This window comes from Dermochelys coriacea, chromosome 7, assembly GCF_009764565.3.
Source record: "Dermochelys coriacea isolate rDerCor1 chromosome 7, rDerCor1.pri.v4, whole genome shotgun sequence".
Classification (NCBI taxonomy): Eukaryota; Metazoa; Chordata; order Testudines; family Dermochelyidae; genus Dermochelys; species Dermochelys coriacea.
The window spans coordinates 113992403-114014709 of NC_050074.1; the positions used below are offsets into that span (position 1 = coordinate 113992403).

Consider the following 22307-nt stretch of genomic DNA (forward strand, 5'->3'; position numbering starts at 1 on the left):
GTGCTTGTACAATTTTCTGCTTTCTCTTCTCACCTTCCATCATGCAACCATCACACTTTGCATAACTACAGTCTGTTCAATTCCTATTCTGGGGCAGAACTCCAGCCAGTGAGGGAGACTATCAGAAATGTTTGGTCTAAAAGTTTTCCAAAGGCTTTACATTAGAGCCAGGCTACTCCTTAATAAAAACCCCAAAGTGAACTGTATTAGGCCTTGCTCAGGCATTGCCTAGTGATCTCTCAAACGCTAGAACATCAGTGAAGAGAGTGCTTTCACCCAGCTGTTACAAATATGCAGAAAGGTCTGATATCAAGCAGCAAGAAAGGATCAGAACATAGATCTTGAAATTTGAGGCCACACAGGCACAGATCAAGAGAGGAGGTTTAGTAGCCTCAGAGGCTTCTTGTGATGCTGCTTTGTAGGTGGAAGAAAGCTTCCCCCACCACCACCAATACGCTGGAGACAACAGTTAACTGAACTATTAAAAAAAATAACAGAAAGAAAAAATATTTTTATTTTATTTCTTCCCCTCCCCCAACTATTTCTTCTCACATCTTTTGAAATTTGAAAGCATTTGCTCCCATCCTCCTACGAATTTTGTCCTTTTCTATTTGGTTTGCATTGATTTTTCTCTGTCACTAGAACAAAACATGCTTTGCCCTTGTGAAGCATCAATCGGAAACATATTAAGGTGATGCAATTCTCTGTCTTTACCAGACACACACACACACACCAAGCTTGAATACATTCTATCATGCCACAGATTCAAGCTCTGGAGCCAGAAGACAGTAGGAGAAGCAATTAAAAAGCCTCAATGATTTTTGTTTTGTTTGTTTTCTGGATCAATGCTGATGATTCCCCACAACAAGAAATAATGTGCTCAACAGCAACATCTGTGCAAGAGAAAGAACCTTCCGTTTCAGATCCAGAAACAATGTTCTTCAACAAATGGCAAACGAGTAAACAGGAAATTGGAACAAGCAGAGCTAAAGTTTACTTCTAGTCTATGGGAGTTGCATTTTACAATACCTGCAGGTCACAGAGAGACAATTACCAACCTACTGGCAGCCATTAGCAACAGTCTGTTTCCTTGAAGCAAAGTTCTACTTTGAGAAGTGACTATGTCAAAACTCAGTGGATCTGTTCCCTATGTATATTCACAGTCACACCTGTTGAATTTACAGAATTTTTACTGTTTTTATTCCTTTTAGTCCTGCAGAGCTAAGATTATAGAAGCTGCAGATTCTGCTCTATGTTGTTCTTCAACAAAATTATTGATGATGATGTGCAAACTGGGATTAATCCCATCTTGACTCTCAGACCCAAGGCTGAGTTTACACAGCTGGCTATTATCATTCCATTACCAGTAAATTGAACACACTTGATATTGAAATCATTGCGAGATAGTAAACGTAGAAACCTCATTGATGCCTTTGTTATTAAACAGGTTTTTTTTCCATTTCCTATCAGGAACTACTGTGTTGTTGCACTCCATAGCTGAACTGAATCCTACGTATCTCTAGTTTCTAAAGCACTTTGGGATCTTTTGAGATAAAGACATAGAAATATATAGCATTATTATAACAACGAACACTACAGAATATTACAGCAGCTACAAAACACCACTTTAGCCAAACAAATGTATCTGTTTCTCAGGCTATTAGAAGTACAATTCATTAAATAAAAACAACAAAGGCAACTGTTGCAGATATTCATATTTTAATTACCCAGAACTCCTGCAGCTGCACTATCTAGAGTCCCACCATGTCCAATCTTCAAAATCTGTTTTTTCCTTTTTCTTGCACACTTTTGTATACCAGCTTCTGCAAAAATAAATTGACAAAACGCATTACAGAACAACCTCAGAACATGGCACATGCAAAAAACCTGTTATTTATGTTGCAATATATCAAAAAGGACAAAACAAATTCAATGGAAATCATTTTTCTTCATGCTCTGATTAAATCATGAATTATATACATATATACAGGTTTCAGAGTAGCAGCCGTGTTAGTCTGTATTCGCAAAAAGAAAAGGAGTACTTGTGGCACCTTAGAGACTAACAAATTTATTAGAGCATAAGCTTTCGTGAGCTACAGCTCACTTCATCGGATGCAGTGAGCTGTAGCTCACGAAAGCTTATGCTCTAATAAATTTGTTAGTCTCTTAGGTGCCACAAGTACTCCTTTTCTTTTTATACATATGTACACACACACATAATTTCCTGTCTGCGAAAGTGGCTGCTATCAGCTAATTATAAATAGAAATGTTAAAGGAATACACAAAACACACCAGAGTGGACAGGTTACCTGATTTGTTTCTTTAATGAAACAAGTAACTACCACCAGCTGAACACACTCACAGAAAGCATCACAGACACTGAGCATTCTTGCTTTATTTGATTGCATATAATGGGCCACATACCACTCAGCTACATGAATGGTTTCAATAGGGATGCCTACATGCAACTGAGTGGAATTTGCTCTTTGTTGCCCATCTGCTGTGATGACATATAACAAATAGTCTCATATGGGGAAATGTGACTGGCCTGTTAGAATCCCATCTAGGAATTCCACAGCCTTTATCACTCCCTGAAAAAGAAACATTCCGCAGATTCTCAGGGCCATTATAAACTTGAAAGCAAGTCAACTGAATATACAGTTGAAAAAGGTAAACAGGCCCCCAAATCCCCTGAAGTGAAGAAACAGATTGACAGAGCCAGAAGGGTCCCCAAAAGTCTATTACAAGACAGGCCCAACAAAGAAAGTAACAGAACGCCATTAGCCATCACCTACAGTCCCCCAACTAAAACCTCTCCAGTGCATCATCAAGGATTGACAACTTATCCTGAAGGACGATCCCTCCCTCTCACAGACCTTGGGAGACAGGCCAGTCCTTGCTTACAGACAGACCCCCAACCTAAAGCAAATACTCACAGCAACTACACCCCACACAACAAAAACACCAACCCAGGAACCAAACCTTGCAACAAACCCCAATGCCAACTCTGTCCACACATCTATTAAAGGGACACCATCATTGGACCTAACCACATCAGCCACACCACCAGGGGCTCGTTCACCTGCACATCTACCAATGTGATATATGCCATCATGTGCCAGCAATGCCCCTCTGCTTTGTACATTGGCCAAACCGGACAGTCTCTACGCAAAAGAATAAATGGACACAAATCTGAAATCAGGAATTATAACGTTCAAAAACCAGTCGGAGAACACTTCAATCTCCCTGGTCACTCAATAAAACACCTAAAAGTGGCAACTCTTCAACCAAAACACTTCAAAAACAGATTCTAACGTGAAACTGCAGAACTGAAATTAATTTGCAAACTGGACATCATCACATTAGTCCTGAATAGAGACTGGGAGTGGCTGGGTCATTACAAAACCTAAACCTAATTTCCCCCATATTAATTTCAGAGTCTCTTTCTCATTACCACTACAAAAGTTATTTTTCCTCCCTTGGTATCCTACTGTTAATTGAACTGTCTCATTAGACTGACCTCACACGTGGTAAGGCAACTCCCATCTTTTCATGTATTTATACCTGCTCCTGCATTTTCCACTCCATGCATCTGATGAAGTGGGTTCTAGCCCACAAAAGCTTATGCCCAAATAAATGTTAGTCTCCAAGGTGCCACAAGGACTTGGAAGGAACCTCAGGAGATCATCTTAGTCTAAACCCCTGCTCAAAGCAGGATCAATCCCCAATTTTTGCCCCAGATCCCTAAATGGCCCCCTCAAGGATTGAACTCACAACTCTGAGTTTAGCAGGCCAGTGCTCAAACCACTGAGCTATCCCTCCCCCCTGTGTTTTTGCTGATAAAGACTAACATGACTCCCACTCTGAAACCCATTTCCAATTTATGTAGCTTTATAACAACTTTCCTATTATTTCAAGCGTTTCTCTCTCTTCTGTTACAGTGAGAGACCCGTACAAACAACGGGAAGAACTTAGAAACTAGCTGTCAACAAAGCCACTACCACTGTAATTATACTACACAGACATTAATCCAGGACTGGGACTCACATGGGCAGACCCCTGTGCCTGCATGGAACCCCACTCAACGGGTGCCTACATGGGACAAAAATACTTCAGTTTTCCATGCAGGATTGGGGCCTTATACTGTAGGAGACTCTGTAATCCCCAATCAGGATCAGGGCTCCATCATGCTACGTGCTGTATACACGATAACATGGTCCTGGCCCCCCAAGGAGGTTACAATCTTAAACCCCAACCTGCAATTCACTATGGAGAGGTGGAGTAAGGAGTGGCATGGAGCCCAACTGAAGTCAGTGGGGATTGGTTCTGTAGTGTTCACAATCCTTAAATTCTGTTCCACTCATACAGACTCATGGGCCTCTGAGTGGGACTGAAATTATTTCAGTGGGACTTGATGGAGAAATAAGAATCCCACCACCATGGATCATACTGCAAGATCAGGACCCACCAGAGTAAACAATCTGAAAAATTAAGGAGAAAATATATTTTTCTCACTTTCTCTTTCCATGATAGGCAACAGTGATATGAACTTTGAAAAGGAAGAGGTAATACGTTCTTAAGAGTTGTGGTTTACATATTGCCTGTGTTTGCTGGGATACTAAATCACTCCTGTAATGGAGATTCACAAAGAGGAGGCCCAAATACATACAAGAAGCTTGAAAAAGTCTAACTAGGTGAACACAAATGGATAATGTATTTTTGAAATCAGACATTTGAATGAAAGCGGCACATTCATTTTGGATTTAATTTTAGGCCATTTTTTAGTGTCTCCCTCCTGTGATGAAGGATTATTGTCTATATGTATTTTAACAGACATTTTACAAATCTCACTTCCCTCTAACCAAAGTATTCCTCGTTTAGACTTTTCCAGCTCTGCAACCTTTGAAAATCTGGATTTTTAAACTTGCTTTGAAACTTTCAGGGGCACATCAGGTATCAAAATTTGCATGTCAGGTAGACTCATGGTTATCTCCATGTGCAGAAGAAGGGGTGGACGCAAATTAGGTGTGGGTTCAAACTACGCTGATTAGGGAATATGAACAGGTGAAGGTGCAAACTGCACAGCAAGGAAGCTACACTCAGACAGTAATCTGCACACACAAAACCCTTACCTGGGCCTGGGGTAACTGGAATGGGACAATTACAGGGGTAAGAGTCCCAGCCACCTGCAGAGGGGAACTGATGGTCCAGCAATTGGCTTTGCATACATACAGTTAGAGGGCAAAGTACTGTGTGCAGACGGATGCTCTCAACGCTAATGCTGTGGGACTCCTAGCATTGTAGGAAGAGCAAGAAGTTCCCAGCATGTGTCATCCAGAGCTGCCTCCTCCCAAGGTACCCCCAGTCCCAGCTTGACCCTCCCGCCGTGGCCTCCCCCCACCCAGCCCGAGGATGACATCCTGCCCCTTCCCTGCAGTACCTGCCAGCAGCTTCTCCTTCAGCTGGTTGAGCACGTTAGCTGAAGTGGGCCCTTTGGGTTTATACACAGCGAACAGCCCGCTCAGGGAGAAGAGTTTAGCTGCTGCTGTGTTGGCCAGAACATGCCCCAGCTTCCCGTGCACCTTCTCAGCCATGCTCCGGGCCGGGCTCAACCAGGCTAAAGATGCATCGAGGAGGCCCGGGGACGGCGGCTCGGGCTCGGCTTCCTACCCACGTGGGGCCCCCGCAGCAGAGCAGCGGCGCGGGGCGGGCCGATCACGCGCAGGCTCGCGCTGCCGGAGGGGCTAGGAGACGGAGGATTCGCCGGCCCCGCTCGCGCGCGCTCTACAGCAGGCACGAGCGGAGGCGGTCGGAGAGGCCTCACCCTGCAGCTCGGCTGGGCCAGCCCCGCCTCTGCGCTGCTGTGCCCCCCCCGCCCCCGCCCCGGGATTCCGTTCCCCCGGCGGTGCGCTGGCTGCTGCTCTGGGCCTGGCGTGCACAGGGGTGTGCAAAGGGTGAGCAGCTTTTCAGAGACGCACCTGGTCGCGGGGATGGCACCGTGCAGCTGTGCTGGGGGCGCATGGGGGGGGGGGGGTTCTTTTTTGCACCGTGGGGGGCGGGATGGGAGAGGATAGAAAACTGCGCCCTCCTCCTCCTCCTCCAGTTTCCACGAGTTGCTCTGCTCATCCGGGTCGCGCGCAGTTGGGGTTGTTTATTGCCCGTACTCACTCTCTTTCTTCAGAGTCCCCACATTTTATGTTTAAGGAGTTAGAACCAGTAGGGAAACAATTACAGCTGTTGACCCAGAATGGCCCTGTGCGACCAGCGTGCCCCTTCCTGTTGGGGGTGGGCCCTTGCTGTGCCACACAGCTCCCCTGCCCAGCACCCCCTGGATCCACTATGCCCAGAGCCCCTCCAACTCCCCCCCCCACATTTCCACCACAAATGCACAGTGCTGTGCACACCACCACCCCTGGCCAGCGCCCCCCCCGCCCACAGCCTCACCACAGCTGCCCAGCACCCCACACAGAACTCCCCCACTCGCTCGTTTCCCAATGCACACAGATTTCACCTGCCTCCCAGTGCCCTTCCCCACAGCCCCACCACCACAACTAAACAATGCCCCACGCAGACCCCCACTGCCTAGCACCCCAAAACTCACAAACCTCCCCCACTGCCCTCCACCTCCTCACAGCCCAGCACCCCACACACGACACTCACTCCATCACACCCTGGCCGCACTCGCCAGCCCTGCTGGGAGGTCTCTGGCTCCTAGGGTCAGAGCAGCGGGGTGGGGAGGGGGGTGTCTCCAGACTGTCCATATGCTGCGCCCGCCACAAGCGCAAGCTTTGTGGCTCCCATTGGCCAGGAAAAGCGCCAATGGGAGCTGCTGGAGCCGCAGAGCGGGGCTTGCACGTCCCGGCAGTGCACAGAGAGCCCCCTGCCCCACCCTAAGAGCCAGAGGGACCTGCCGGGGGGCAAGGTGGGGAGTCCCAGTGGTGCTTACCTGGAGGTTACCGGCAGGTCCCTCTGGCTCCTAGGGTCTGGTGGGGTGTGGGGGCGGAGGGCTCTCTGCCTGCTGCCGGTGCCTGCAAGCCCCCGCAGCTCTGATTGGGCAGGAGGGAGCTGGTGCAGCACCTGGAGACCCTCCTCCGCCTCTGTGCCTAGGAGCTGCCCCAGGAAGCACTGCTAGCCCCGGGATTTTGGTGCACGTGGTGACTCATGGTGAGCGGTCCCGAATATCGGGACAAAGGGCGCCCTGACCAATGTGCGGTTGGGACATGGGACAAATGTCTTAGAATCGGGACTGTCCCAATAATATCGGGATGTCTGGTCACCCTGTTTAGAGACACTACATCATTCTGCAGCAAGGTACACGGCTTTCTGATTAATTGGTTTGGAAAGCAGCTCTCTCTCTCTTGCCCATCACACTGTTAGTCATTGTACCTTTGTTACATGACTTTAAATAATTATATTCCAGTGGGTACGTATTAAGGCTATTAATCTTCCTGCTTTTTTAGAGTCCTGCAAGAAAGTACTCTATTACTAGGACAGGAATTTTCTAGATTTCTAAGCCATTCAATTTAGTCACTGTCGGAAGTGTAGCACTCAGATCTAACTCTTCAGGCCTGATTCCTGCACACTCATTACTCTGAAATAACTCCTGTGGGCTCTAATGGAATTTGTGCTTGAGCAAGAAATGCAGTATTGGGGCCCTAGTTTTCTCAGAGAACATAAACCTAGCAGATAAAAACGAAGTTCCACTTTTAGCAACAAATATCTGTATGGTTAGAGAGGAAAGGGTATCCCGTGTGGAGCACAGAGCTTCACAGCGGTAAACTTTTACCTGGAGCCCACCCCACGTAAGTCATCAAGCAGGGTTCTGTTTGCATGGAGCTCAGTGCTGGATCAAGGCCTGTATCTATCTATCTACCGGCCTATGGTAGATTAATTGATTTGCTCAAGGATGGGAACTGAATACAGATCTTCTGAATCCTACACCAATGGCCTAGCCACTAGACCATTCTTTCTCTCCCATATTGCTATGAAGAGCCTCAGTCTACAGTTTCAGCTTCCATTGACTTCAGTACCACATAAGCAAGGCCACAGGTGAGTAATTTGTTTTAGTAAAATCCTATGAGTTAGTTGTAGTTTGTTTTTTTTAATGATCCTCTCCCTCTTAAAAGATAATGGGTGTACAGTGCTTTGAAAGTGCTAAGTAGTCTTTTATAGACAGGTCTCAGGAAAAATAAACCATCTGGAAGTAAAGCAGGACTTAATTATACAAATTCTTTGCTTAGAGCTACACTCTGAGCATAAAAATATTGGCTGCTATCTTAGGGTTAATTTCCTAAGGAGTGGTACATGTGGCCATCATTGCTGATGCATGAAAGTGAGGTGCCATGATCCTCTCCTAGAAGGTAAATGGAGAAACCTGGACTCATGGAAAAGGTCGATAGGAGTTTTGCCATTGATTTCAGTGGACACAGGTGTAGTAAGATGAGGCCTTGAAACATGAACCCTTGTATCAGAGGCCCGGTATGAGGCCTAAGGCCTGAACTTTGTTAAAATAAAGCAAAGTTAAGTTGTGAGCAAGAGGCACGTCCTGCTCAGAGTTTGGCAAGGAGAGGGCTGATGTTGCAAAAATATATATATACCTAAAAGGTACTGGACACTGGAGATATAAAGATGTGCCAGGATGGTACCAGAACACTCCAATACTTGCACATTCCACACAGATAACAAGGAACAGGCGGACCCATCCTAAAGACGTGGAAAAGGGTAATATAGTGGATAGAGTTGTTTTGTTCGAACCAACATGCACCAGGTGAGAGGTGGCACCCTAACACACAGAGGGGTTGTACCACAATACCTCAGGAGTGATGTGTAACTTGTTTGTACCTGTGTATAAAAACGCATCCCTGGGGGGTTGGCTTTGTCTGGTCTAGGGGACAGTGGTAAATCCCACCACTGACTGAGCCGGTCCATTGGCAGGGAGCATATATATGTACTAGCAGAACTGTAGACATCTGATCTGGGGAGCTAGAGACTGTTTCGTTTGGCAATAAACCTGGCTGGGTGCCTTCGTACCTTATCGGAGTCTGTGGTCATTGGGCGGTTCGCTCAAGATCTGCTGGGCCAGCTATCTGCACAGAGCTGGGACAGCACACAGGGAGAGCACATAGCACGCAGCCAACTGTTATCAACATTGGATAGAGCAGAGCACCACACTGGTGACGCTTGACGACAACAGGGTTTATCCCAAAGTGTGAGACATGAAACCTCTACCTACAACAGTCCTGGCATGAGAAGTCCCTTTTGTATGTGTAGTTTAGCTGTGTTAACCTAACCATTTGAAAAGGGGATTCTAACGTTGTCCTAGCTAAAAACAGTTTGAACTGTGTTCTAAAAGACCTGTGAAAAAAGATGCCAATCAAGGATTGAAATGTGAGCCACTTGTGCCTAGCACTATCATTAGTGGGCTGATGTTTAGATGGATCAGTGAAACAGACTGCACAAAAATGTGAACATCACCATCCGCATAAAGATATTCATGCAAAGAACATCTTGGCTTTTCACTATTGCACCAGCAGCTAGGGACTATGAATAACCTTCCTGTACAGATTACTTGAGATGCTACTCTTTAAGGGCTGGTTTAAATCAGAAAAGGGTTTTGAAATGATTTGGCTAATATAGGTAACTTAACACTATGGGTGGGCATAGTGTTTGCATGTGAATTCCAGCATTGCTCCAGCCAATAAGGAGGAACTTGTTTTGCTATTTTTTGTTTTTCTTTAAGGCTAGGATTTGCAAGGAGTTCAAAGGAGTTAGGCACTCAACTCTTACTGAAAAGCAATGGGAGCTGAGCATGTAATTATCTTAGGCCCCTTAATTCTACCTGAATGATTAAAAAAACATGTTATGCATAAAGGACCTGACCTTTTAAAGACTCTAGAAGACTTGCTTTGACTTCCCTGGGGATTGGATCAGGGCCCAAAACCAGGAAATATGTAAAGTTACCAAATGCTATTTTTATTACAGATAAAGGATGGGAGGGTGGGAAAATAGATTCAGACTTTTCCTTTCATCAGGCAACGCTATTTAGAACTCATGGAATTGGTGCTGGGAATCAGTTACTTGAACCACTTATCTCAAGATCGAGTTAAAATTTGTCTGATTGGTGGTATTTGAACATCATTACCATCTGCTCAGTAACCTATTTGAAATGAAGCGTTGGTCTCGCTCTGGTTTCCAGCTAACTAGGATCCAGATCACAAAACAGCACTACCCAACTGTCAACTTTGTGGGCAACTTCACTAAAGACGCCAAGGGCTGAAGTGGCAGCCCTTACAAGTGGCTGAAGTCTTGTAATTATAACAGATCCCCGCGCAGATACAAAATTTGTATCCGCATCCGATCCTCAAACATGGTCCGCAGATTTGCAGGGCTCTAGTTATAAAGGTGGCCCAGATCCTTAAGTGAAGGCAGTAGAGTTACAATGACATTCATTCGCTTTGGATCTGGTTCAGTTATGTTTTACTAGGGATGGTTAATTTGGTTTCATTGCTCAATTTTCTGAAGTACTTATGGAGTGCCCTTTTCAGAGAAAAAATTGTTATTGATTTACTAATGTGGTGGTATTTATAACCCATGGCTTTCACCAGGATGCCCACAGCACAGAATAGAGAGTGACATTTCCTTCTGCAAGTAACGCTGGTTACTGCTCTGCTTGCTGTGGGAAAGTGGCCTTTTCTAAAAACAAATAAATAAAAAATTTTAAGAAATTACACTGGACTTCAGTGTCTTATAGGAGACACAATAATGGAAATCTGTGACCGTGTATCAACTTTCTGTGACTGATTTTATGATTCCAACTTTGTTTTCCATCTCCACATACAATGAATAATTGCAGGGAGATAAATTATTTATGCTCTTTCTGCAAAATATACAAGCAAGGATCCAGGTGTGTGAAAATGTAGGCTCCAGTCCTGCAAATCATTCTGCATGGATGCACCCTTGTGTCTGTACCTGGGTGCAACAGCTTGCAGGATTGGGACCTTAATCATTACCTAGAGGCACCACACCACAGTGTGTCACAGCTGAGATGCCAAATTCAGGACAGACTGCTGAGAAATAGGGCAGACTCACCCCCAAATTGGTGGTTACTCTGTCATTAGACTATACCAAGCCAATAACAAAATGAATTTCTATACCACCACACTGATTAACAAGGAGTTAACAAAAATGCAGTCTCCTTAGGCATTCCAGTCCTTAGCTCACCATCCAGACACTAGACTTTGAGTGATAACTGAAAAATCAATTTAATCAGTTATAAGGTCCTTCCAATCCCAAGGGACAGCCACTTGGCCAGGTCAATATATAACTCAGCTCTTACCCAATAATCATGCTGATGCTAATCCTTTAACTAAAAACTAAAGGTTTAATAATAAAAGAAAAGAAGAGTTATAAATGGTTAAAAGATCATATATATAACACTCAAAAGTGATTGCAAAGTCCTTATATCAAGTTTGAAGCAGTGATGGAATAAACTGCTAGCTTGTAAAAGTCTCTCTGGAATTACCTAAACAGATTGTGTCTCATCAGCCCTTATTCAAAGCTTCCTTGTTAGAAATCCAGTCCAGAGAAATGAAGCAGGAAATTAAAAAGACAAAATAGAGATGTCTCAGGTGCCATGTGCATGGAACATTACTGTCTCAAACGAAGCCCACAGCCCAGGTGCATGGAAAATTACTGGCCCAAGATGGAGTCCAGGGTCATGTGAGCATATCGCATGTCCTTACGTGGCTTGATGACACACACAGGCAACCACTGCCCATATTCTTTCTGAGGTGTCCACAGGAAAGGATTACTGGACAGGATGAATATCTTCGATGGCCCATTGCGAGTTGTGTGTCCTTAGTGGGTCATCAACACATAGCTGTCTGTAAATTCTGAATGCAGGGTGCCACACAGGAATACTTCATGTGTAAGATGCAAGTGCATAGCCAATATTCGTAACTTCAGATACAAAGAGGATACATGCACCTAAACAGGATTATCATACTTAGCAAATCATAACTTTTCTGTTGACACCTTACATGACATATTTTGAACAAGATTTGTTGCAATTGTGTAACAATGGTAATATCAATGGTCATATTCAATCAGACAGCATCACACCTAGTAAGTAAGTTCTTGAATATAGTGTGGGAGGAAGAATAACTTTTTTCTTGTAATCCAAGCAGTTAAAACATTGAAAGAAGTGATAAACACTGCTGTTTGTTGGTTTATTTTGGTTCAGATTCAGCCAGGCACTTAAGCATGTGCTTAATTTTAAGCAACCGAGTAGTCCTATTGATGTCAATAGCACTACCCACTGTACGCATGTGCTTAAGTACCTTGCTGCATTGGGGCATTTCTGAAAAAAATATAAATCATCATTGCAAATAAACTATTTGTACCAATATTATGTTTTAGTACTTTTGGGTAATTATCCTCCATAGAAAAAATGGTTTCTAAATCCAAAATATTTCATGAATAGATTTTTTTGTTTTGTTTCAGAGGAAAAGAAATGGAAATATTTAACACCAATTTAAAGTTTAGAAATTAAATCTAAATTGTTGTAATTTTACTTGTTTATAAAAATACTTGTTTTTTCTAATTTTAGAAAAAATGTTTGTGTAACTGAGACACAAATTTTGCTCTGGGTTACTGGCACAGATTCTGCTTTCATTAGTCTGAAATAAATACAGAGTAGCTCCACTGACATGAACAGAATTACTTATAATTTATAGTGGTGTAGCAGTTGAGAGAAGAATTTCACCCACTGGCTTCAGTGGAATTAATCTGGATTAATTAATTAATCTATGCCAGTTGAAACAAGAACAGGATTTGACTCTGTAAAATTGGAGTTATGTTTTTTAAACTAATTAATTATTTTCTTTTAAAACAAATTTCTGTGCGAGTCAGCCAACGAGTGAGAGAACAGACTAGCTAGATTTCTTGGCTAATGATAAAATCACAAAGCTACAGTCTAACGGCTTTCGTTAAAGGGTTTTCTAAACATGTTAAATGTTAGTAAATGGGGCAAGATATATAATTAATACTGAGTGGGATGTGCTTATTAATCAGATATAATCTTGAGTCTGTAATGACAAGGGACCAGGTGGTGTCTGGAATCAGAAGAATCAGATATGCCTGGGGGAAAAAATCTAAATGAAATACATTTTGCAGCCCTTTGATTTTGTTCCTAACAAAGGTGACAGAGTCTGAGCCCTTGTTTAAATTTGCAAGGTTTATTATTACAATTGCTTTTGAAGAATTCTAACTCTTCAAAAAGCTGGATTCCACTTAGGAATGAGGAAGATATGCACAAGTGTGAAGAAAGGAATGTTGCATATGAGGGGTTATTTTTAGCCAGTTGAGGCCCTGCCTGCCACTCTGTGGACTTACAGAGTTTAAGGTCTGACATCCTGTATAAGACGGGCTATTACATTTCACCCAGTTATCCTTGTATTGAGCCCTTATTTGACTAAAGCATAACTTATGTTTAGCTAAAGCATATCTGCAAGAAGGGCAACTACTCTTGGTGTAAAGACCTCAAGAGATACAGAATCCACCACTTACCTTGGTAGTTCGTTCCAGTGGTTAATCACCCTCACTGTTAAATAATTTGTATGGAATTTCTAATTTGAATATACCTGGCTTCAGGTTCCAGCCATTGGTTCTTATTAAGCTTTTCTCTGGTACATTAGAGCCCTTTAGTTCCTGATATTTTCTCTCCATGAAAGTACTTATACACTGTCATCTGATTTGTGATGTGATTTGCAACTTGTAGTATGAGCTGTGTCTGTAGTGATAGACTCAAAGAACTCAATCTATTTAGTTTAAACAAAGAGAAGGTTAAGGGTGACTTGACCACAGTCTATAAAGTACCTACACAGGGAACAAATAGTTGATTATGGGCTCTTCAATCTAACAGAGAAAAGTATAACATGATCCAGTGGCTGAAAGCTGAAGCTAGACAAATTCAGACTGAATATAAGGAATAAATTTTTAACACGGAGGATAATTAACCATTGGAACAATTCACCAAAAATTGTGAGGGATCCTTCATCACTGGCCATTTTTAAATAAAGTTTGAATGTTTTTCTAAAAGATAAGCTCGAGGAATTATTTTGGGTAAATTGTGTAGCCTGTATTGTACAGGAGGTCAGACTAGATGATCACAGTGGTCCCTTCTGGTCTTCGAATCTATGAAGCTATAATTTACTAGATCTGTCAAAGCTAAGGTCCTGCTTGCTCCCATGGAGTCAATAGAAAAAAAACCCTCTGAAATTCTTCTTTCTAGAATTCCATTCCGGAGGTGGTCACATTTCAGTGATGAGATTCCTCTACGGAAAGAGCACTGGAGACATGTGAAGATTCTGGATTTTGGTTTCCATGTCCAATAGTTTTAGACCTTTGGGATCTATGAATGAAACGTGCTATATAAATGATTATTAATATTTATAGAAATTTAAAAGAAATGCCCACAGGCGATAGTCCTTTTCTGCACTATTATGGAGAAGATTAATTGCAAGAGATCACATTAGGATTAGAGTCTGAGGAAGAAGTTAGTATATTAACAGAAGTATTTTAAAGCTGTCCATCAATACCAATATCTGTTTGTCTCACAAAAATCACAATGACCCTGTAAAAAGAAAAGGAGTACTTGTGGCACCTTAGAGACTAACAAATTTATTAGAGCATAAGCTTTCGTGAGCTACAGCTCACTTCATCGGATGCATTTGGTGGAAAAAACAGAGGAGAGAATGACCCTGTGTATGATTGGGCTTAATGTACCTGGCCTATAGGCCCCAGCCTGTCTATGAACTGCTCTGATACCTGTTGTGCCATTGGATTTTCATAGGCGGCACTAATTTGCAAACAGTTCTCCAAATGTCTAGTGCAAAGCAGTGATGTTCCATGCTACCTTACTCAATTCTTTAGCTGCAAGGAGTTGTGTGGGTTTTTGTTAAGAGATTTAAAAAAAAAAAAAAGATTCCCTGAACACTGACTTGCAGAGACATAATTCTGGGGGGAAATCTCCAGAAGGATCCTGTTGCAGAGATCCCTTTGCATCATCCAGGTACAGGTAACCCCTGGAGAAAATGGCTCTAGGGCCCATCCCCTGAGCTGGTGTGTCCCCTGTGGTATGTGTGGAACTGGAGAAAGAAGACAGCAGGCACTTACAGGCTTCAGCATGTAACTCAGTCCTCTAATTATGCTCAATAAAGATCTTTCCTACAACTCTGTCTGCCTTGCACATAGCTTATTGCTAATGAAACTGTTTTTTTCCTCAGACTGACACTTTTCTCACACGTCCTTCCCAGTTGCCTCACAGCACAGCTCCGTTGCACTCATTCTGCCAGGCACTCCCCCACGCTATGCCTTCTTCCAAACCCAAGCTGTATTATTTTTCTGGGGATTGTCTTTGGGGTTGGAATTATGTGCACCCTCCTATACTTGCTCAATCACGCTTCTTTTCAGCCTGCCCATTCTCCACTACATCCCAGATCTGCATGGTGTCCGAAGTTGGGAGGTAGGTCAGTGGTCTGGAGGCAGCTGAAAGCCTCCCACCTTCTGTGCATCAAGAAGAAAGCCCAGAGTAGAGGGTCCCCTTCATGTATGGATCTTGGAGGTACAATCTGGACCATCGTGATTTCTTACAGGCTAGATTCAGGCCCTCCCATGCAAGATGCTTGACCTTCTCTTGCAATGCTGAGCAAGGGCTGGCTAGAATTTCTAAAAGCAGCAAAAAGTCTATCTGCTGCAGTTTCTAGGTGCCGAAAAGAAAGTGAAGTCCAAGCCATGGACCTGCCATTTCCCTCATGCCCACAGCCAGCCTAGTATTGAGGGGGAGTATGCGGCACCCTCTTCAAGGACAGACGTACCAGTGTGTTCCAGCTGGGAGAAAAGCCTCACTGTCAGAATTAAATCCTCAGTAGTCCAATTGCTGTGCAGCTGCTACACCTCTGAATGTGCCTATGGCAGAATCTAGCCCTAAATAAGCATAAGTAACCCTGGATTAGCACCAGTTAATTCAGAAGTGCAAACAGACATCTTCTCCCCCCCCCCCCGCAAAAAAGTAGCCACTGCCCACAGGCTGTAACAGCCAATTGTATCACTAATGAACGAGACGCCTAAATTCAATAAGTGAGGAGCTCCAGGCAAATGTAGTGTCCTTGCAACGCACACTGTATTATAGTGGACAGAAATAGTTCAATTTAACAATAAATTATTCAATTTTGTAATTGTTTAGGCTTTGGAGTGTGTAGAGATGCTAATTACTATCTGTAACAATAAGCCAATAATGTCTCTCTTCATGATAATAAAAGACGGGAAAGTTTGGTTCTGTTGCCGAGTTGTTAAAACAAGAAAAGACTCTAGTGCTTTCTAATGACAGACCTAATCTTAGCAAGTTACAATTTTTGCCTAAATAGTTTTCTTACTCACATCAAGTTACCAGCATCTCCAGGCTGGGGGACTCAAGGTTCACAGAATCAGAGGATGCTGTCCCCTTTGTTCCCTGTGTGATGGATAACTAAAATGCCTTTTTGCTCCCCTTACAGTACCCAAAGTCCATTGTCTCTGCCTCAGGAGCCAGGAAAGATTCCTGGGGTGCAGACCCTGTCTCACGGTGGCCTCACTAAGCTGCTTCTTGGTACCTTGATAGTTTTGTTTACCATATATGTAAATGTACTTTCACTCTCTTCTGCCAGTAATCAAGCTGTCCAGACAGGTAAATACACATTCCTTTGCCTGGGGCAGGCTGGGTGTAGGCACTGCCTTCCAAACAGATTTTAAGACTGTATTTCCAGGACACATACCTCTCTCTTTGTACACAACCCAGACATAAATCATGCAGTGATTTTTCAGGACCAGCGTGTCACCACTTTAAATATGATACCTTTCATGACACCTTTTAGATACATATGACAACAGTGCATGAGTGAATCAGGTCTGACTATGAATTACAGTATGGGGCTCCCTGACTCCCAAAAGGCAAAAGCTTTTTTTTTTTTTAAATCTCTGAATACTACTTCAAGGTGAACTGCATAGAATGCAACTTCAGGGCTTGATCCCATCAAGTACTGTGTGCTGAAGTCAATGGGGGATAGAGGATGCTCATTAGGTGGCAATATCGGGGCCTAATTGCTGACAATGATTAAAGATGCATTTTGTACCCTACTAAAAAGAATAGAACTACAATATTCTACAGCAGTCATCCCAAATACTGTGCTGTAGTAATATCATAAGCTGCAATGCTTTGGACTGCTACTGTCAGGGTTCCCTCCCCACTCTGAACTCTAGGGTACAGATGTGGGGACCTGCATGAAAGACCCCTAAGCTTATTTCTGCCATCTTAGGTTAAAAACTTCCCCAAGGCACAAAACCTCTCTTGTCCTTGGATGGGTACTGCTGCCACCACCAAGTAAATTAGACAAAGATTCAGGAAAAGGACCACTTGGAGTTCCTGTTCTCTTAAATATCCCCCAAAGCCCCTTCACCCCCTTTCCTGGGGAGGCTTGAGAATAATATACCAACCAAATAGGTAAACCAGATTCTTAATAAACAGAACTTTATTATAGAGGAAAAAAAAGTAAAAGAAGCACCTCTGTAAAATCAGGATTCAAAACACAGAGGATTCCCCTCTAGGCAAAACTTTAAAGTTACAAAAAACAGGGATAAACCTCCCTCTTAGCACAGGGAAAATTCACAAGCTAAAAACAAAAGATAATCTAACGCACCTTGCCTTATTTCCTTACTCTTTTTGCAATATTGAGACGCATTTTAGGAGGAGTTTTCTGACCTGATGCTTCTCTGCTTCCCCAGAGAACACACAAAACAAAGAGCACAAACAAAGCCCATCTTCTTTCCCCATTGGTCCTTTTAGTCAGGTGCCAACCAGATTATTTGAGCTTCTTAACCCCTTACAGGTAAGGAGGAATTCTAGACTACCCGTAGCTGTATGGTTATGACAGCTACTGAATAACAGTGTCAAAATTTACTGTTTAATTTACTAAAATTTACTCTAAGGCATTGAATGGAACATACTGGGAAACTGATATTTTGGTGAATGAGAAACTACATAAGGTGACTAGAAGTGTGCAAAAGGAGATCCACATGTGTTACCGAGTATGGCCGATGGCTTTGCTGATACCATTCTGCTTCTAATCCTCGTGTTCAGAGGAAGGTCATTAAGTTCCACTGCTTTTGAAGTACATTTATTACTGCTAAATCTAGTGCAGTCTATTTAGTCTTGATGCTCCTTAGTGAAACATTAATGAGACACTCATGCAGAGCCATAGAATTTGTCTGATTACCCCATTCATTTTTAATAAGCTTGCTACATTTCTGAGCAACAACAGAAATTGGATAATGCTATACTTTGTTGCTGGAGTGCCCCTAAATTCAGCTCTAAATTATTAACTACAATGGCTGAAGGCAAGAGAGCTGTCTTAACCCTAAATTTATCTAAATCTTATACTGTATAATTGGTGCTCAGTTGTTGCTATTCCCCATCCTATTTCAAAAACAAAAACACTCATTTTCAGGCTGAAATCTTCCAGCTTTAATCTATTGCAGAAACAAAAACAAAATGTAACTTAACTGAACTTTAGAGACATACAAAATTTGAGCCTAACATCCCAGCAGAACCTACTTTGCAGAAAATAATCATTGTGTTTTCTGCTTAAGGGACCATTTCTTATAGCTATCAATTAAACAAGAATAATTGATAACATTAAGAGATGTGCCCAGATCTTTGTTTTCCTACTGTACTTTGAATGTCCCTTTTTGCATGGGTTTCATTCAGAAACCCCATTCATGTAACATTTTTGAACATGCTTAAAGTAGATAGAGGCCTGAAGCAGAATCCAAAATCCCATATCTTAAATTTCCAAATCCAGTCTCATCAAAACCGGAAGGAGGCTGCCATATCTTCAGATCCACGACCGGAAGAGGCCTAACAAATCTGCATATCTAAACCCAAAGAGGGACATTTTTTCAGGATCCAGTTGAGATTTGACCAAGAAGGCAGAAATCTCGTGAGAACAGCCGATTTAAATCAGAGTTCCATCAGCTGAATCTTACTGAGATTTCCATCTTTAGAGGCAGAAGTCTCATAAAAACAGATTGTGAGATTTTGATGCTGATGAGCTCAAACCTTAGCTGCATCTCATACCTAAACCCTACTTTAAATCTAATTTACTCTATTATCAAACACTCTGAGGCCCATTTCTAATCTAAATGTTATGCTAGATTGATTTGAAGTCTGACAGATAAACGAGAAAACTTAATGAGAAGTGCTATGTAACCTTGAATGAAATGTTACCTCCTTTCAAAGGGAAAAGAAACATGAAAGGTAAAGTAGATTGCGTTAACTGCACATTACCAACAGGAAGGCATCCACCTATGCTTTACTTCCACCATAAGCACTAGGTGGTAGAATAGCCAGCTTTCTTACCTTGAAATAAGATTTCTTGACCCAGAAAAAGTGACAAAACAAACTATTCTTGCCTCCTTGAACAGCAAAAGAGAAAGGCTTGACCAAACAATCCAGGCTGGTGTAATGGGCCAAATGGAGAAAATGATAAAATGCTTGGAAGACATCCCAAGAATCTTCATTAAATATTTGGAGACATTTTGTGATCGTTGGCTCCCAAATGTTTTGCACAGGAACAAATTATTACAATGATTGTTTATTAATAAACAAAGCAGCGTTTGAAAAAGTCTGAAGCATTTTATCATTTCTCAAGTGCTCTGTCACTGGAACCCTCACAAAGACAACCTGGATACTCTGAAAACAACCTAGATAATGAAACACTTTGGGAGGGCAACACAATCTCAATTTCCTAGACTTGAGCCAACTAGCAGATGGCAGGAACTAAATGTCCTGGGAAAAAAATCCATCATGGATATGGCTGCCATGGCATCAGTCTGATACCCTGCCAAACTTAGTCCAGATGAATGAGTCACAAGAAGTTTATAGTCATTCTGGTCCATGGGATCTGGAAAAAAAAATGGGGATAATTCATATTACTGCAAATGACAATGACTCTGACAACTAAAGTGGGAACCCCAAGTTGCCTGCACACCACACACAACAGTAACAAGGGATTGGGGTGGTGGAGGGAGAGGGAAATCAATGATTTGATCGTAAAATTTGATTGGTTATTTCATCCCTCTACTTTGGGGTGAATTTCATCCACTGTGACTACCAATACGATACAGATGCTTATTGTGATTTAGCCTCTATGTCAAGTTTTTGCTGTTGTTCACACATCAAATTTGCATGCTGTAAGTGTTATGAGAGGGAGGAAAGATCTTGTGCTTAAGGTTTGGGATTAGGACCCAGGAGGACTGGGGGCACACTTCTTGACTCTGCCACAAATTTTCTACCTGACCTCCCTCAGACAAGTCATTTCCACTCTCCTCTCCCTCCCTCACCACCTGTGAATACTTCTCTCCTACCTTTTGTCTGTCTTGTCTATTTATAGTGTAAGCTCTTTGAGGGTAATGATGTCCTCTTACTATGTGTTTGTTCAGTGCCTAGGACAATGTCTCCATTTCAGCTGGAGCCTCTTAGCACTATTGTAATACAAATGTGTATTAATATATTTTAAAAATTTCTGTCTGAGACAGTCCATAAAATGGTGCCTTAGGTGTCCCATGATTTTTTAAAGGCTATATTTGCCACTTAAACAAGTAATTTAAGCCCCCCCCCCCCCCCGCATTTGTTTTCATACAATTTAACAGCTCAGACAACTGTATCTTTATTTTTCAGAAGTATGGGGTGCATTTAGTTAATTCTGGGTCAAATTAAAAATTTAATTTTTTGTACTGAAGAACTTTGCTTTTGAATGAAGTTTAAGAGATTCCTGGTTGAATTCCTCACTGAAACCTATATGACAAAGTACAATACCAAGCATTTTCCCCTGTTGACTTTTGCACCATGCAGCCAGCACAAAGAAAGAATCACTCTGTTGCCTCAGGCTGCTTGCATATCTTAGAACCAAAGTAATGGCTCCTGGGCCATCGGCTCTTTGTGGCTGGAATAGAGGGCATGGCTGGGTTGCCAAGACCCGGGCCCTTTAGGACAGTTGGCGGACAGTGTAATTTAGAGCAGCATTCAGGCATTTGGAGCCCGCACATCACACACTAGCAGCAATCCTGTAAGGTTGGCCCTACCCCCATAACCCTGGCTGTTTAAGAGATGGGCAGAGAGAAGTTGGCCTCTCCATCCCCTCAAAACCCTGACAGGATGAAGAGCTGGCAGGAAATCCCATCTCAGCTTCCTGCTGCCAGCTCTTTTCCCACTGAAGATGGCATTTGAGAAGATGGCATTTGAGAAGAGACTGCGTGTGCAGTCAGAGCTGGGAGGCAGGCCCAGAGACTAGCCTGGACAAATGGCCATTAGCAACTTGCACCGCAAAGCGAAGAAAGTGCCCCGATCTGTGACACTGAGGCTGGACGGGCAGTTGGAACTGTGTTTGCTGGTGGGGTAGGAGTCCTGTTGTGAGACACTGAGTTTTTTATAGTGGCATTAACTGTTCCTTGCATCCACACAGTGATTCTGTGAATAAAGGTGTTGGGATAGAGCTGTGTTGGAGTGATTTCTATGTGAATTCCTACCTCCCCCAAGGCCACAAAGCAAGGAGTGGGAGTTTGGAACAAACTCCCAGAGAGGGAAGCCTCTATCCCAGACTTTTTTTAATTGATGCTGGGGACTGGCCTATTGCATAGTTTGTCCAGGCTCAGGATGGGGAGAGAAGACATAAAACCACCTTCCCAGAGTTGTGCTGTGTGCTCCTCAGCTGAGGATCTGAGCCTTACCTTGTACTCTTTACCCTGCCCAGAAGGGCATTGAGTGGTAAATGAAAGATACTAATTCGGATGTTGACTCTTGGGAGCAAGTGCATACAGTAAATAATAGTCACCAGTTAAATCAGCCAAGTATTATGAGTGTTCTTAATGGATGGCTGAAAAAATTACACCATAATGATGAATAATAACCTTTGTTCCCACCCCACCCCCACTCCGTCCTTTTTAAAATTAAATCTTTTGGGAGATCTCTACTATTTTTCTGCTTTCAGATATAGCTTCCTTCAATATCTCTGAAGCAGAGCTGAAATCTGCCTGCAGAGAACATCAGGTGGAAGATGTTTGGAGGTATATACAACACAAAGACACAGGAACTTTATCTTCTTTTTTAGCTGCTCTGAAGTGATTGCTGGGATTTATGATCTCTCTTTAAAAGGACTCCTTGGAGCTACCTAGTTGCAGATCAGATAAAATATATACCATTCCCTGACTAGGGGCCT

General features: G+C 42.8%; 1 protein-coding gene and 1 long non-coding RNA gene across 5 annotated transcripts in view; one reads left to right on the forward strand and one right to left on the reverse strand.

Moving 5' to 3' along the window:
- Positions 1-5750, reverse strand: part of TRUB1 (TruB pseudouridine synthase family member 1) — a 42345-nt gene extending 36595 nt beyond the window's left edge. For 3 of the 4 annotated variants that reach the window (XM_043517979.1, XM_038411682.2, XM_043517980.1), the window contains exons 1-2: positions 5441-5750; positions 1728-1823 (exon numbers count right to left, since the gene is read on the reverse strand). In XM_043517979.1, coding sequence (XP_043373914.1) covers positions 1728-1823; positions 5441-5594 — 250 coding nt within the window. In that variant the 5' untranslated portion in view covers positions 5595-5750. The remainder of the gene's footprint in view (positions 1-1727; positions 1824-5440) is intronic. The other variant, XM_038411683.2, reaches the window with a different exon arrangement.
- Positions 5751-5820: 70 nt separating this feature from the next.
- LOC122460881 lies at positions 5821-22297 on the forward strand. Its single transcript, XR_006282476.1, has 2 exons — positions 5821-5954; positions 22080-22297. It is a non-coding gene; the product is annotated as an uncharacterized LOC122460881 (long non-coding RNA).
- The last annotated feature ends 10 nt before the right edge of the window (positions 22298-22307 follow it).